The sequence below is a fragment of the Camelina sativa genome, chromosome 5 (genome assembly GCF_030686135.1).
Source record: "Camelina sativa cultivar CO46 ecotype springtype chromosome 5, ASM3068613v1".
Lineage (NCBI taxonomy): Eukaryota > Viridiplantae > Streptophyta > Magnoliopsida > Brassicales > Brassicaceae > Camelina > Camelina sativa.
This window is the reverse complement of record NC_141884.1, coordinates 346,825-361,711: the sequence shown is the minus strand read 5'-3', so window position 1 is coordinate 361,711 and position 14,887 is coordinate 346,825. Positions and strand designations below refer to the sequence as shown.

At 31.8% G+C, this 14,887-nt stretch overlaps 2 protein-coding genes across 2 annotated transcripts; both read right to left on the bottom strand.

The window, feature by feature from the left end:
* Window positions 1–5,335: 5,335 nt before the first annotated feature.
* Window positions 5,336–7,493, bottom strand: LOC104784572 (WRKY transcription factor 23-like). The gene is made up of 3 exons (XM_010509610.3): window positions 6,480–7,493; window positions 6,158–6,304; window positions 5,336–5,977 (listed from the first exon to the last, which is right to left on the bottom strand). Exons 1-3 carry the CDS (start codon window positions 6,935–6,937, stop codon window positions 5,530–5,532), a joined length of 1,053 nt encoding a protein of 350 aa, XP_010507912.1. The 5' UTR covers window positions 6,938–7,493; the 3' UTR covers window positions 5,336–5,529.
* Window positions 7,494–12,113: 4,620 nt separating this feature from the next.
* Window positions 12,114–12,844, bottom strand: LOC104784571 (transcription factor UPBEAT1). The gene has a single exon (XM_010509609.3). The coding sequence runs from the start codon at window positions 12,717–12,719 to the stop codon at window positions 12,327–12,329; it is 393 nt and encodes a 130-aa protein (XP_010507911.1). The 5' UTR covers window positions 12,720–12,844; the 3' UTR covers window positions 12,114–12,326.
* Between the last annotated feature and the right edge of the window lie 2,043 nt (window positions 12,845–14,887).

The following is a 14,887-nucleotide window of genomic DNA, read 5'->3' as shown; positions in this document are numbered from 1 at the left end:
CTGGTCTTACTTCGCTCATCAAGGTAACCGAACTGAAAATATATTTCCATTTTTGAGAAATTTCCAAAAAAAAAGTTTACAATTGTTTTAATTTTTGAAAGAGAATAGATTTTAACCCGCGGTACACCGCGGACATATAATTATTTATTATAATTTATATTTATGTTGTATCTATTTGTTAAATATTAGAAGTTTTGTAAATAGAGAAATAACTAAATTTTCCGATTGTTGTACGGATAAATGTTTATATTATTTTTTTAACCCGTAATACATTTCATGACCATTTGTTTGTTATATTTAGTTTGTTTTGTTTAGTGTTTGAGATTCTATTTTGATTTTTAGTTATTATAACAAAAAATAAGAGATCTAAATACATAATAAGTAATTTATATGTTGTGATTAGGTCATATTTTTCTAATGATTTAATTATTTTACACAATTTTAGTTAAATTAATTTGATTTTATGTCAAATATTCTAATATTAGTAGTGTTGATAAATAATTAAATGAGGATTTAACCCGTGTTAATACAAATTTAATAATATTTTATTAATTCCAACATGTCCTTTTTATAACTCATCTACTATATAACCACATTATATAGTATTTTAAACTTTTTTATTTTTACATATTCATAATAATTAAAATTTTTGTTAAGTTTATATATATTAATTATAATATTTAAATAAATGTCAATCGAAGTTTTTCTTACGTTAAGAATCAAAGCTCACAGGTTTTGGAAAACAAAATGGGAACCAAATTGTTATTTTCTTTGTTTGCGAAGGATTCAGATATAGAATATCTTCAAAACACAACTGAATATGTGAGTAAATATATGATAGTTTCTTTTTCCATTAAGATTGCTGTTATTTATTTGGTTGGAATAAAATATAAAATATTTAGGAAACAAAATCTGTAGTAATGTTAGTTTTGGAAATTTTTTAAGGGTTAATGTTATAAATAACTACTTAAATAAACAAAACTAAAAGGGCATAACACAAAATGTACTTCAAAAATGTTAATATAGATTAAATGAGTTTTAAGTTTTTTATATGTTTATAAATACGATGAGACCTAAATTTAGCTTAATAAATTTTTTGTCTAACTTTTGAACCCTTTTCTTATTTGTCAATCTCTCTCTGGTGGTAAAGTAGGAGGTCCAACTATAGAATTTGATGATTCAAACTCTGGTGGTGAGATCATAGTAAACCCAAGGCCAAACTTTGGTTTGTGATATAATTTTAATTTTAACCCTAGTGTTAGACATAAAAACTGCTCTATACCGTTAACTTTTTATTATTTTAGATTAGTCGTAATAATTTTATTAGTATAGATTTATTGCTGTGTTCTCTAATTGCATTATTTGTGTACCACGATTATATTACAAGTATATATGCAAATAAAGTGTGTACATGAAATCTAAAAATAATACTACACTACAAATCATAAATTTTATTCATAAAACATTAAAATTCCTAATGATTATGTAATTAAATACATTTATTCACAACAATGTTATTCACATGAACTTTTTATGTTACAACAATTATGTCCACTAGTACTTTTGGCCAAAAAAATACAAAGGCATATAAATCAAACATTGCTTGTGCATGTGGAACAATTTCAGTCGAAAATCTCATCCGGTAATACTATGTGTTATTTAAAAATAAAAATGAACTTGTCGATTCAAAAGGACTAATCGACTGAAGATTTAAGAAAAAGAAAAAAAAATCGAAGTCTCAAAATATTAAATCAAAACAACTAGTACAAATTAACCGAAGAGTTTAATAATAAAATCTTCGTCGTAACGGAATCATCTCTCATATTCCGAGAAATACCAAATCGCTTTTGTAATACGGAAAAGAAAAGACTTTAAACCTAAGATTAGAGTCAAAGATAACAAATAAATTAGAGTAATTCGTCAAAGGTTCTTTGTGGTTCATATGGCTTAAAAATTTAACCAGTCAATACATCGGTTCAATTTAATCGGTATTCGGTTATGACATAAATTTAATCGGTATTCGGTTCAATGTGCTCTTCTATTAAAGTAATTCGTCAAGGCCCGTTTAGGTTTTTTTTATTAAGTTAAGTTGCAGTTTAATTACGGAGCTCGGCCCATCTCATGCATGTTTATCTCTTCTTTTTTTGTTTTTTATGTATATATTTTTGTTTTCGAGTAATTAACACAATAGTAATATAGTATTTTTCAAACCTGTATAACTATCATGTCATGTCCATAAATCAAATAAAATTTTAAAATAGACGACTAAACCGGATCGAAAAGCAAGAAGACTCAAACCAACTCCTGAATCGCAGACCCAAGAGCGCGGTTAGGGACAAGATTGGTGTGAGAAAGCTTGAGATTTGTCATTGGTGATGTATTGTGACCTGTGTTAAACCAGCTCGCAATAGCTTCTGCTTCGTATGTATATCCATCAGCTGTTAATTGTGGATCTTTCATAACCTCCTGCGAATGTATTAAACCACATAAACATTGTTCAAACATATATACATATATATTAGTTACTAGTATACGATATTGAGATTAGTAAGGAGGACTTGCCTGCGAGATAGGGCAAATAAACGATTCTATTATCTTTGTTGTTGTGAGCTCATCGACTAGCTTGAGAGCGTTGTCCCTCTCTTTTTCCATCACACTCGCATTTATTTTATAAGATTCAATTATTAGACCTTTGACTTTCTCGAGCTCTTCTTTTTCTTTAGTAAGAGCTTTCGTGAGGATCAGCTTGTTCTTGTACTTGTTCTCGAACTCCTTAGCCTTGATACACATATCCTCATGCTTTTTTGTGATCTCATGGACTAGTTTGAGAGCATTGTCCCTCTCTATACTCGCATTGCTATCTTGCAAAAAGTTAGTTATACGTTTGACTGTCTCGCACACTTGTTTTTCTGTATTATTAATAAGAGATTTATTGAGAATCAGCTCGCTCTGGTACTTGCTCTCCAAGTCATCAGCCTTGATACACATATTTTCATGTTTGATTTTGAGATTTACCACTTGAAGCTTCAGTTTCTCTACTTCTTCCTTTTTTCTAGCTAGTGCTTCTTCTGTTCCCTTCCTAAGATTCACTTCGGTATTGTATCTCATCTCCATCTCTGCAGCCTGTAAATCAAAGCTAAGGTTTAGAGAGATATACTCATACCAAAACGATAACATGCTATATTCATAAAAATAGAAGGCTTAATTAATTAGCATATCTCTAACTAAGAGTGCAAACAAAAAAAAAGGCAAGGCAAACCTGAATTCTGCTAATTTTGCGAGTTGTTTTAGAGTCAGTCCTTCTCTTGAAAAATCGAGTTATCATCTTAACGAAACTCTGACAATTTGATGAATCTCTCAAGAAGAGTCTTTCACAATGCAGAGAGATCCAAAGATTCAAGAAGAAATTAATTTGTTAAATAACACTGATGAAAGTTTTCTTCTTGAATGTAGATTAATAAATTAATTACTCGTTGATGTTTATATATATATTAATTCTACAAAAGAGAAAATAATATCTTTAAAACCTATTTAAACTTGGAATTGTAGAATCTTTGTTAGTTGATTTGTAAATATCTTATATGATCTAAAAATCTTATAGGATTATGGAATTTAAAATTTTACAAATCTTAAATTATGGAAACTAATATTGCATCTCAAGAGAGTCTTATCCTTTCTATTTGCATTCGTCTATTTCAAAAAAATACAAAAAAAAAAATAATAATAATAATAAATTAAATTAAAAAAATCTCACTAAAGTATAAAGATGTTGACAGGAGATTCAAAACTCTAAGTTAAAATAATCTTCATTTTTTCAAGCTCAAATTATTTGATAAATTTTAATGTCAATGCTATTTTTACGGGCTTAAAAGTCTTTTAGATCCAACAATTGTGTATTGAAAATGGAATAAACTCGGGGACTTCTACAAACCATTGTGTCACTGATGAGCAAAATTGTTAGTTGTTTTCTTTGAATCAATGGGACTCCTAAGTTTGTCTTTTAGTCATTTACTTTTAAGCCATCGAGTGTTTTGGTACGTTTGCTTTCGGTTGCATTCGTGGCTTTGTTTGGGACAATGATTATGTACCTTCTTCGGTTTGGGATTATCACTCACCGTAAAGGTCAATACAAACATACTAAAGCCAATGGCGTTGCTATGCACTCACTAGACAAAAAGACAAAAAAGTGATATTACCTCATAAGATTGTTTTTTGCTTCCTTGTTCTGTTATGTAGAACATTTTATCTCACACACACATGGCTGCAAAAGTAACAAAAAGAAAAAAGGAAAACAAAAAATTATATTCGCTCTGTTTCACACCATTGAAAATATAACCCAAATTCATGATTTAGTTAATTTGTAACCCAAACAAAAAAAAAAAAAGGAACTTGCATTAAAGTTTACAATATGTTAAATTTTACATTTTACATTATGATTTTCTTTTCGGATACAGTCTGCTGCTAATAAACAAATTTTGTAGCTTATAGTGTAATTTGTAAATGATGCATGGTTGATACAAAAGCGCATATGAAAGAAAAAAAATAACGTCTTGACCGTCGTTTATGTTCCTGCCATGAGAGAAAGCAAAAGCATAAAACAAGACAAATTATTTGTTACAAAAAAATAATTGAAAACGTCTTTAGGTAACACAATGGCTATCTAATTTAAACACGTTTAAACTATCGAGTCTTCCACGTTCCACCACATCGTACCTAGTAAAAATAAAACTTGTAAAGAGAGGATTTATCTCTTTCATTTTTTTTTTTTTTTTTTAAATAAGTGAAAATAGCCAACGACAATAACACAGTGCATACGTCTTATTCTTCACCGCAGTGTAATCATGAAACAGCACGAATAGCAAAAGGGGTAAATAAAAAATAAATATATAAATAAGAAATCGTGAAAGGTGGATCAAAACATAGAGGATAGTAGGTAGGAGTTGTTGGGTTTATGCTTCTAATTTCGCATTAATTTCCTCTTAAGTTGTCTCACTTAATTAATCTTGTTGCTTATAAAAACTAGATGAAATTTTCAGATTCCAAGAAAAAATTTAAGCGAGGCAAAAGAAATCCCAAAAAGAACATTAACTGACTCTGTCTTTGAGTAGAGATAGAGTAACCTGAAACCCTAGAACGCATTAGAACCGTATATCAAATTAGTTTTCGATTTTTAAAAAGTTAGCCACTAACTATAAACTATATAAGCTAGCTATGAGCATAGAGCTCATGCAATGCCCATAGCAGAGGTTTTTAAAAGACGACCATTGTTATATACTGACTATGATCGGTAATTTACAAAAAAAGACAAAATTTAGAGTTTTTGCTAATCATACTATTTGCAAACCCATGTTAACTATTCCACCAATTTTTAAAGAAAACTAGTACATGTTTTTGTGTAATGATTCCATGGTGAAAAATCTTTAGTAGATCCACAAGAAAACATATCCCCTTCACGAGAAGGAAAGATCCGTTTCTTTTAGACAATTATACATTCTAAGAAAACCTAGATGTGAATTACAATATATACTACTACTCTTCCTTGAGCATATGAGATGGAACAACATCTTGAAGAAGTCCATTATCTTTATTAACCAAACCTCGACTCCTTTTCACACGATCGTCATCATCACCAAACTCATCATTACCGTGGGTATCAAGGTACTCGCCGACTCCTCCAAAACAAGACAAGAGTTCTTGTTGCTGTTGTTGTTGGTGGTAATGGACAAGCTGTTGGAACTGAGGGGAGATTAACGTGGAAGTCTCTAAAGGAAAGCCAAAGCAACCACCATTACCGAGATTGGAAGCAGCTCCAGATGATCCGTAGAAACCACCTCCAGTGGAGATAGGACGAGACGTGAGTGGACTAATGTGTGTGTGCTGACCTTCGTAGGTCGTAACTACAGTGCTTGGATCTCTGAATGATCGCTCTACTCTCTTCTTCACGTTACATGAAGCCGTTGTGCATCGGTAGTAACCCCTGCAAAAACAAAACACCATTATACAAAAATTAGCCTCATAAAACTTTGGGTTAACAGTTACTATTAAACTTTCTTTTCTTTGGGAATTGTTAAAAAGTAACTTAAAGATAGTAAAAGGCTTAACAATGCATGTACCCAAGCAAATCATAGTATTTGATATGAAGAAGAAGGAAAGGAACCTGGGAAAAGGACTGTTTTTGACAGCTTTTTGACCATATTTGCGCCAGCGGTAGCCATCTTCGAGATGATCAACCTCACTCTTTGTCATGAATGCGACTCTTGCCTCTCTCTCTCTCTTCTTATTATTATTCTTCTTTGCTTTCAACCTGTTCACACACACACACACACACACACATATAAAGAACATTAAAAAAAAAAACTTACTTTAGGAAACCATTTTTTTTTTTTTTGTCTTTTTCTCCGAACAGCTTATGCTCATAATAACATTGATCCCTTTCAAAGAGAAAGAGAGGGAGAACCAAAAATGAAGATGAATCTCACTGTTTCTTAGTATTATGATGATGACTCTTCTCTTCTTCTTCTACTTCGTTGTCCTCTCGTTTTGGTTTCTCTTCATTAACGGCCTCGCTCGAAGCAGAAGAAATGGAGGAAGAGTTAGGAGTCGCCGGTGGATTAATAGAGAACTGATCCGAACAAAAAGATTCCACCTTTGAGGCCGCTTTATCAGACGGTGGAGGAGCTTGAAGGATGGTTGAAACAGGAGAAGACAGTTTCGTCGAAAGCTGCGTTTGCGTCTGCGTCTGTGGCGTTTCGATAAGGAGAGAATGAGGGGAAACAGTAGTAGTAGCGAAATCGTGATGATGAGGTTGAGAACCTAATAACTCCATAAACCCTAAGGAGTTGTTGTTCCTCTCCGCCGCCGCTAAATCTCCGAAATCCCAAACCCCTTGCGACGACGGGTAGTAATAACTCGTCTTTGAGAAATCTGTAAACTCCATTCTTCTTCGATTCTTCTTCGATCGAACCAAACACGGTTAAGAAAACAGAGAAAACGCAGCAAAACAGAGATCGAACCAAACAAAAATAAAAAAAATAAAAATAAAGAAAAGATCGATCCTTTTATTAGGGTTAACAAGAAGAAGGATATATAGAAAGAGAAGAGGGAGAGATAATGAAGTGAGTAAAGAGATGAAAGAGATAATTTATAAGACTGAAGAAGGGATTTTTGATATTTTTTGTCACAATACTGTGTTAAATAATGAATGAGGTGAGAGAAGACAGTAGACGTTTTCATACGTCCGGTTTTGACTGGTTCAATAGTTAAACCGGTTCTTTTTTTCTTTTTTTTTTTAAATTCGAGTTAGTGTGTGAATGGAGAGAACGAAATTAAAATTAAAAAAAGAGCCAACTCTTGAGGCTGTTGTTGTTGGGTCGTGTGCATGGGGGAATCCTTCTTTTTTTGTTTATTAATGTGAACACAGAACACACAAAATTAAAAAAAAAAACTTGTCTTTTCTTTTTTTTAAAAACACTTGTCCCTTATATTATTGTTTTGAATTGTTTTCGTATGTAGTAGTGTTATAGTAATAGATAAGACTGAAGAAGACATGAGACATGTGTGGGCGGTGAGACCGTTGTCCGTGATCTAAATACAATTTTGTAATCGAAATTTGTATTATTATTTTATTTCGGTGACATGAAATAGTTAATGGCACAAAGGATTAACAGTAAAATTTGTAAAGAGAAAAAAGAAAAATGTGATTGACACTCACACACACTACTACTTTTGATCTCGGAAAAAGAGAAGCACGTATGAATCGAAAAATTATCGGCGTTTTTTAATTTAAAAAGAATAATTTTAAAAGTGGTGGATGATTAATTAAGATATTACTATATAGAGTATCATATAAATTTAGAAAAGGCCGAATTTAATGGACCGTGTTCACATCTCCTTTATTTGTTTTTCTGTCTTTTGGAATGTGGAATTATGCAAAACAAAAATATCTGATAAAAAGCCTGCAGCTGAGGTGAAAACATTCTTTCTTTTTGTTTTTCAGTGTAAATGAAATTAAAACTCTGGTTATATATGTTATAAAGTTCTAATATATGGAATGCGTGTTCTTTGAAATAATTTGGTAACATCAGTCATATACAGACAGTATTTTAGAAGGAGATGAAGATAACACTTAGTTTAAATCAATGTAATGGTTTATCACACAATTCTTTTCTTTCTTATAATTATGTTAAGATTAGTAGCACCAATTATTGATATGTAGGGGGGGGGGGGGGAATATAGAATTTTAATAAGTACGATTAGCAGTTTAATACTAATTTATTTTAAAAAATCCGTGGACCCAAAGCAAATCCGAATAGATCAAAGTTTAAGGGACCAGATTTATATAACTCCTGCATGCTTCATGGATCCTTTTCTTTATAAACAGCGGTGATCCCGATGGATGACTAAAGGAAACATATAAAAAAAGCTAAAGGTAACAAAGTCAAGATTTGAATTTCTCTTTTTGTTCCTACTTTTTTTTTTTTTTTCCTTATTACTGATTTTTGTTATATACTAGAAATTGCTTTATCCTTTTTGAATTTATTTACCTCGCCTTCGCAAAACTATAATTGTTTTTTGTGTTTTGTAGTAGGGAAAGAAGAAGAAGAAGCATGCACGTGTGGTGTTTTGTACCATGCCCATGGGGGAGATAGATATAGATAGAAGAAGAAGAGTAGCAGTGAGTGGTGACCCACTCCCGTATAATTTGCTTGCAAACTTAGCTCTCCTTTTGCATGCTTCCATGATTTTGTTTTCCCCCTCCTTTTTTTAGTAAACCCATTTTTACAAAAAAAAAAAAATTCCACCTTGTATAATTTCATGATTTCCCGGTTTGAGATATTATCATATCACTCACCAGCTGCGTCATGTCTCCAGATGGATGTAACTATTTTTTTTAATTATTTGTTACTATTAACTCAAAGATTTGTTAATTGAAGAGATTTTGAAATAAATAAATAAAAGGGTCTCAATCAAAGGGGTCGGCCGAACGAAGACGCGCGGCTCGGTGTTGGCGTCGGGTTGCGGGACATCAAATGCCAATGGTGGCGTATATTTTTACTCCTTCCTACGTTTTCCTCCAGTTATATTACACGTGTCTTATTTTGTTTTTGTCGGCTTGTGTGTTCCATCAACCAACACTGTCCACCTGGCACCTTCTCGAATCCAATGGCTCACCTGGCTCACCTGGCACCTTCGAAACATCTTGATGGTTCGTTTGTGCACTTAAAATAAATTATGTAAATGGAAATTATGATTCAAAATAAATGCATATATAGGTGATAGGAAAGGTAGATTCGTATCACCGAACGATAAAGAGAAAAACAAATATTAAATTTTTGACTGCCCTAGGGTTGCTTCTTTGATACGTTTAGGATCTCAAAAACCGTAGTGGATGATAATAAAAATATACTAGTACTAATTAGAAACTAGTATAATGATTTTTTTTTTTGTTAAAGCGAGAAATTTAATAGACTCAAGTCACTCAATCAATGTTTTAGAATAATAATTTCACTCCGGTCACGAGTCACAGGGTTCCGAGTCACCAGTCTTCCACTATATATACCACGTAATGGTAACGATGGTACTCAAAAATCATTATTTTAGAATATTGTATTGGATTACATATCATATAGTCAAATATTTGAAATTTGAATTATAAAAGCCCATCAAGAAAATATTTATTTAATAAAACAAAGAGAATAATATAAGTCATTTTTGTACGTCTTACACATCTGACATATCCATCGAACATTAGAAGACTGTGTAGACTTAAAAAAGTGATTTCAAGATTTATAGTTTTAACTAATTGCATGTGGTTTCGTCTTATTGGTTTAGTTAGGTGGTTAATTAGGACCATTTAAAAAGATTGAAAGTGTATATATATATGAATATGACTATATCCGATCCAAATGTGTTCCCTTAACAAGAGAAAACCTTCTAGAGGAGTTGACAAGGCATGAATCAAGGTGCTAATTAATAATTCACGTACGTTGCTTCTTCGCTTCCTTGGATACTTATGTCTCGTGAATTCGCAAGTAGCAATCAAATCCCTAATTAAATGCCTTTTTGTGATTTTAATCCAAAAAGAAATCACTCAAACGCAACTCGTATCGCATGTGTTGACCCACTTAAGATTTTTTTATTTTATTTTTCCTTGCCCAATACTTAAAAATGACGTTGTGGTCTTGTGGATGAGTTAAAAACAAAAATAGTTAAATAATAACCGTTGCGTTGGTATTTGCACATGGGTAAGAGTCAAAGTAAACGCATTTTGGGATCTTATTTTATTTATTAATCGCCGCATCAAACATGATGCCGATTAATACTATAAATACTGTCTGATGGTAGCTACTCATTAACTTATAGTCATTAATACTCTCATTTACTACATTATAAATTTTGGTCTTCTATCTCATACAGATATACTATAACTTACAAGTCTTCAACATCCTTTAGGTTCAATTTGAATTTTCAAGGGATTAGATCATTAGACTATTTAAAGTGTGATAATGTATGAATCTTCAACATACATATATAAGGAATTTTCGTCTTCTATCTCGCTAAATAATTCGGAGGCAAGAAAAAGACAATAACTGATGTAAAAAAGAAAGACATAACTAATACTATATAGTTTGGATCATGTTTTACGTACATATTCATACATACATTTCTTAAATATATGAAAACGAAAATCCAATAGAAATATTTTTTAAATAACATATATTCATACATTTTCATTTATTTATAATACGATCGATGATATAAAAACAGTTCTATTTTGTATTATCAAAATTTATATCTAGTGAATGTCATATAGTTAATCGTGTAAGATGGCATGGTTATATACTTGAATGTATTGTTTAGCACATGTCTTAAGCTTATTGTAACCCATCATAACTATTTAGTACTAGTATTTACGAAACCATTTAATTATATCATTTGTCTGGACAGTAGTTATTCATCAAATGTTATAGAAAGTGTTAAACCTTACTGACACTAACAACACGCTTTAGCATTCGTCGTCAAGCCCCGAAACTTATCACTTCACTGACACTATTGAGCCCGACTATCAGCCCAAACCAACCCCGTCTCTACACGGTATCGAGTAGATTGTTTAGTGACCGAAGCTCTCTGCGTTATCAAAGAATGAAAACAAAAAAAATTTGACCAAAAAAAAAACAAAAAAAAACGTTGTTTAATTAGTTGAATCCCGAATCATCGTCGAGATAATAAAATGTCGGTCCATTTCCTCTCAACTAATTCGTGTCATCTCAAATAAATAAAAAGGACTATATAATACGTGGCGTTCAACATTTGTATCTGTTATCTATCACTATCAAAAGCGACAGTAGTCCAAACGCTGGAGTAAAATCATTTATCTATATAACAGTTTTACCATTAATAATATTTTTTTTGGGGTTAGATTACAATGAAATTTAATACGATATCGTAGAAAAGACATGAAAAGACATTTATCTATATAGTCTTCTTGATGAATTTTCTTAATATCCACACCACACTACTGTTGATGCTTAAACTCGAAAATCGATCGGCAACTGTTCTGTTGTTATATGGAAAAGCACGAGTAAAATAATAAAAATATACCAAACTCATTGTGGTAAAGTTAAGGATCCCTTAATTTTAAGGTTACAAGACTAAATTTTTGAGCTTTTATTTTATTATGATTTCAATCATTGTTAGTAATTTTGAACGTGTAAATGAGTAGAATATTTAATCTTTTAGTATAAATTTCGAAGATTAGTTTGTGTAGTTCGGTCTGATTAGTTGGATGGTTTCCACTTCCACCACTCAACAAAATGTGTTAGTTGGATTCGCGGCCCATGCACTGTTATAGCCCACGCTAAACCTGATTCTTTTGACAACGGTCGTTTTGCTTTCATTGGTAAACCCATTTATGACCGTCCGACATTTGTATATCACTTAACTAAATGAACTTAATTTTATAGATTTCTCTTCTGACAAAATAGTTTTGTAATTTTTGAATAATCAATTTACCTTTTACAAAACAAAATATATGTCTCTTCGATCTTTGTTAATGATATAGCGCACAAAAACTACTCGCACGAATAAATAACCTATATATAGGTATGTTCAAATAATCAAATGTTTTTTTTTTTTAATAATATAAGCATACAATATACTATATATCTTGATTTCCAATAAATTTTTTTGGCGGTGTCTACATCAGCAACATAAACCAAATTAACTTTTCGACAATCACACGAGATAATAAAAATGAAAACACGAACAAATAAAAACTAAAAACCCGTAAAATCCAACAAGCTTTACAAAAAAATATATGAAGGATTTTAAACACAGTCGGATTCGGTCAAAACCTGAACCATTGTCTGCATGACCCTCACTTTCATTTCCAAAGCCAAAATATAATCTGCCGTTTGTCTGAAAAGTCCATCCAAACCTTCTGATGTTTTGGTGTTCGGAACAAGCTCTTTCAACGTCTTGACTCGTCTATGAATGGCACGACATGGTCTTCTAGAAGCTTCTAGACTTTTCCTCGGTCGGATCATGATCTTCTTCACAAGTGCCCTTCGAGCCCGTTGTCTTCTCATCGAAACCCAAATCGATTCCTTTCTTTGTCCTTCTAATGTTACTTTCATATTGTCAATGAAAGAATGTTGTGTAGAATAGTGATAAACAACTCTGTAAAAGATTATATAATGTGATGCAGAGATACGAGACATGCACCCTTTGTTTATATAGACATAAGATAGAGGTTAGTGATGCCTTTATATATATAACTTAAAAATGGAGATGATTACAGCTTCTGAGAAGGTTCTCTTTATCTCCCAAAAGAATTGGATGAGAATTGCACAAGTGTCCACAAGGGTGTTTTTTGTTTTGTTTTTAATGGATAATTAGGGTTTAGCTTATATTAGAGGACATGTCATCAAAAATACAACTCGATGCACATGCACTCACATGATTCTCATCATCACTACCCAACCCTCCTACATGCTTAATAACACCAACTTTCTTCCCATTCACATCACCTTAAACACCCTGTCGTATTCCTCTTTCTTGCACTTTATCAATTTATTTTTATTTTATTTTACTTTCGCAACTAATTAGCTCGAGTTCACCAAAGTCGGGCGGATTGAAACCTACAAAGAAAAAGAAAAAAAAGTCGGGGGGATCAACGTAGAATGTAATCCTTATCTTTATGCCATAATCTCTCTAGATTAAATGCTAATCTATTTAACCAGCATGCAGTCAGCGTTTTAAGAATTAAGAAGGTAGCGATTGAGATAGATATATAAGTCGATAAGATGAAATTAGAAAAAAAAATCATATATATATTATAGATTTTTGCATGATTTTTTTTCCGCGTTTGCAAAAGTCAGAACAACTATCGAAATTAATTAGATCATCATTTTATATTTCTCCCAATCAGTGTTAATATGAGTATCGCTACAATGTATTTAGTTTTAATCGTTCACCATTGTCGACGGAGATGATAAAATATGACTATTTGGTTGTCATAATTAATGCTTTTGCTTTTTATTAAGTCCTTATTATTTTCCAGCAGATATAAGCCGGCGCAACTAATTGAGAATTAACAATAAACTAACGAGATAAGGGCATTCCCGAGTAGTTTTAGTTTTTTTGGACAAAGTAGATAACGATGTTGGATAATGGGATAAGGTCTTAATTTTAAAAGACAGAAGAACATGCAAATGATCTTCTATGTTCCTTTGAATTTGTGGACTTCATATTTAGGATTTCTTTTTATTTCCGTGAGTGGATTTTGTTGAAGCATCTTAAAGATTATGTTCTTTGCTCGTCATGTGTTTGTGTGTGTGAATTCTATTTTTTTTTTCTTTCGAAAAATAAAGAAAAGAAAAAGAAAAGCAGATTCGTGGAGCGATGTAGATCAGACATCCTCGGAGACTATAATAGTAGATTCAATGCATCTCCCATCGCCGTCAACACGAAACATTGTACTTAAAAATTCTCTTAATTGGACATATATATACGTCTCTCATAATTGATCGAATTAGCTTAACATTCGCATATAATTTGATCAGTGTATATATTATATTATATGGGATTTTTGAAGGTAACGTGAAAAGTACCTAACAAATTAAGGTAGGTTTATATAAATATAAAACTTAGCCTTGATGATGGAGAGTTTAGTGGTCGAAATAGATCGCTTGTTAGTAGCACGTTGTAATGTATATAATCTTAACGTGCATGCACATGTTCTTATATCCTCCCTAGTCCCTATTCGTCTAGAAACCCAACACATAAATATATCCCAATTCTGATTTTTTTTTTTTTTTAAAGAACCAGAAATTTGCGGAAAATATGATCGAATAATTATTTGTATGTATAACTTATAGGGATGATATATCATATATGCGTTAGTAACTAGGATAGTGTACGTAGTATTGATCAGTAGAAAATGGTATATATATATGCAGTCCCGTCTCAATATTTTTTTGGACCCTAGGTAAACTAAATTTTTTGGACCCTTTCTACACTAATTTTTTTTTTTTTTTTTTGTCCCCTTTGTTGAAGAAATTTTTCTGATTTTTGGTTTGGTCCCTTGGCCTTCGCCCCTCCCGCCATCCCCATGAACCGGGCCTGTATATATGTGTAGTCTAATAAATAAACTAATAAACTAAACAATAGAAGAAAATATCATATCGGCTGAATCAAATTTGAATGTTATACATACAGTATGTTGTATGTATGTTGTCCAAGAGTTTTACAAATTGCGATCCAGATATGAATACAGAAAAACATATCCAAAAGTTTAGAGAACAAGTAACGGACCAAAGAAAAGCTCAAACTTTTGGGATAACAAAATATATAGCAACTAGATTCGGATCCGCACATACGTGCGAGG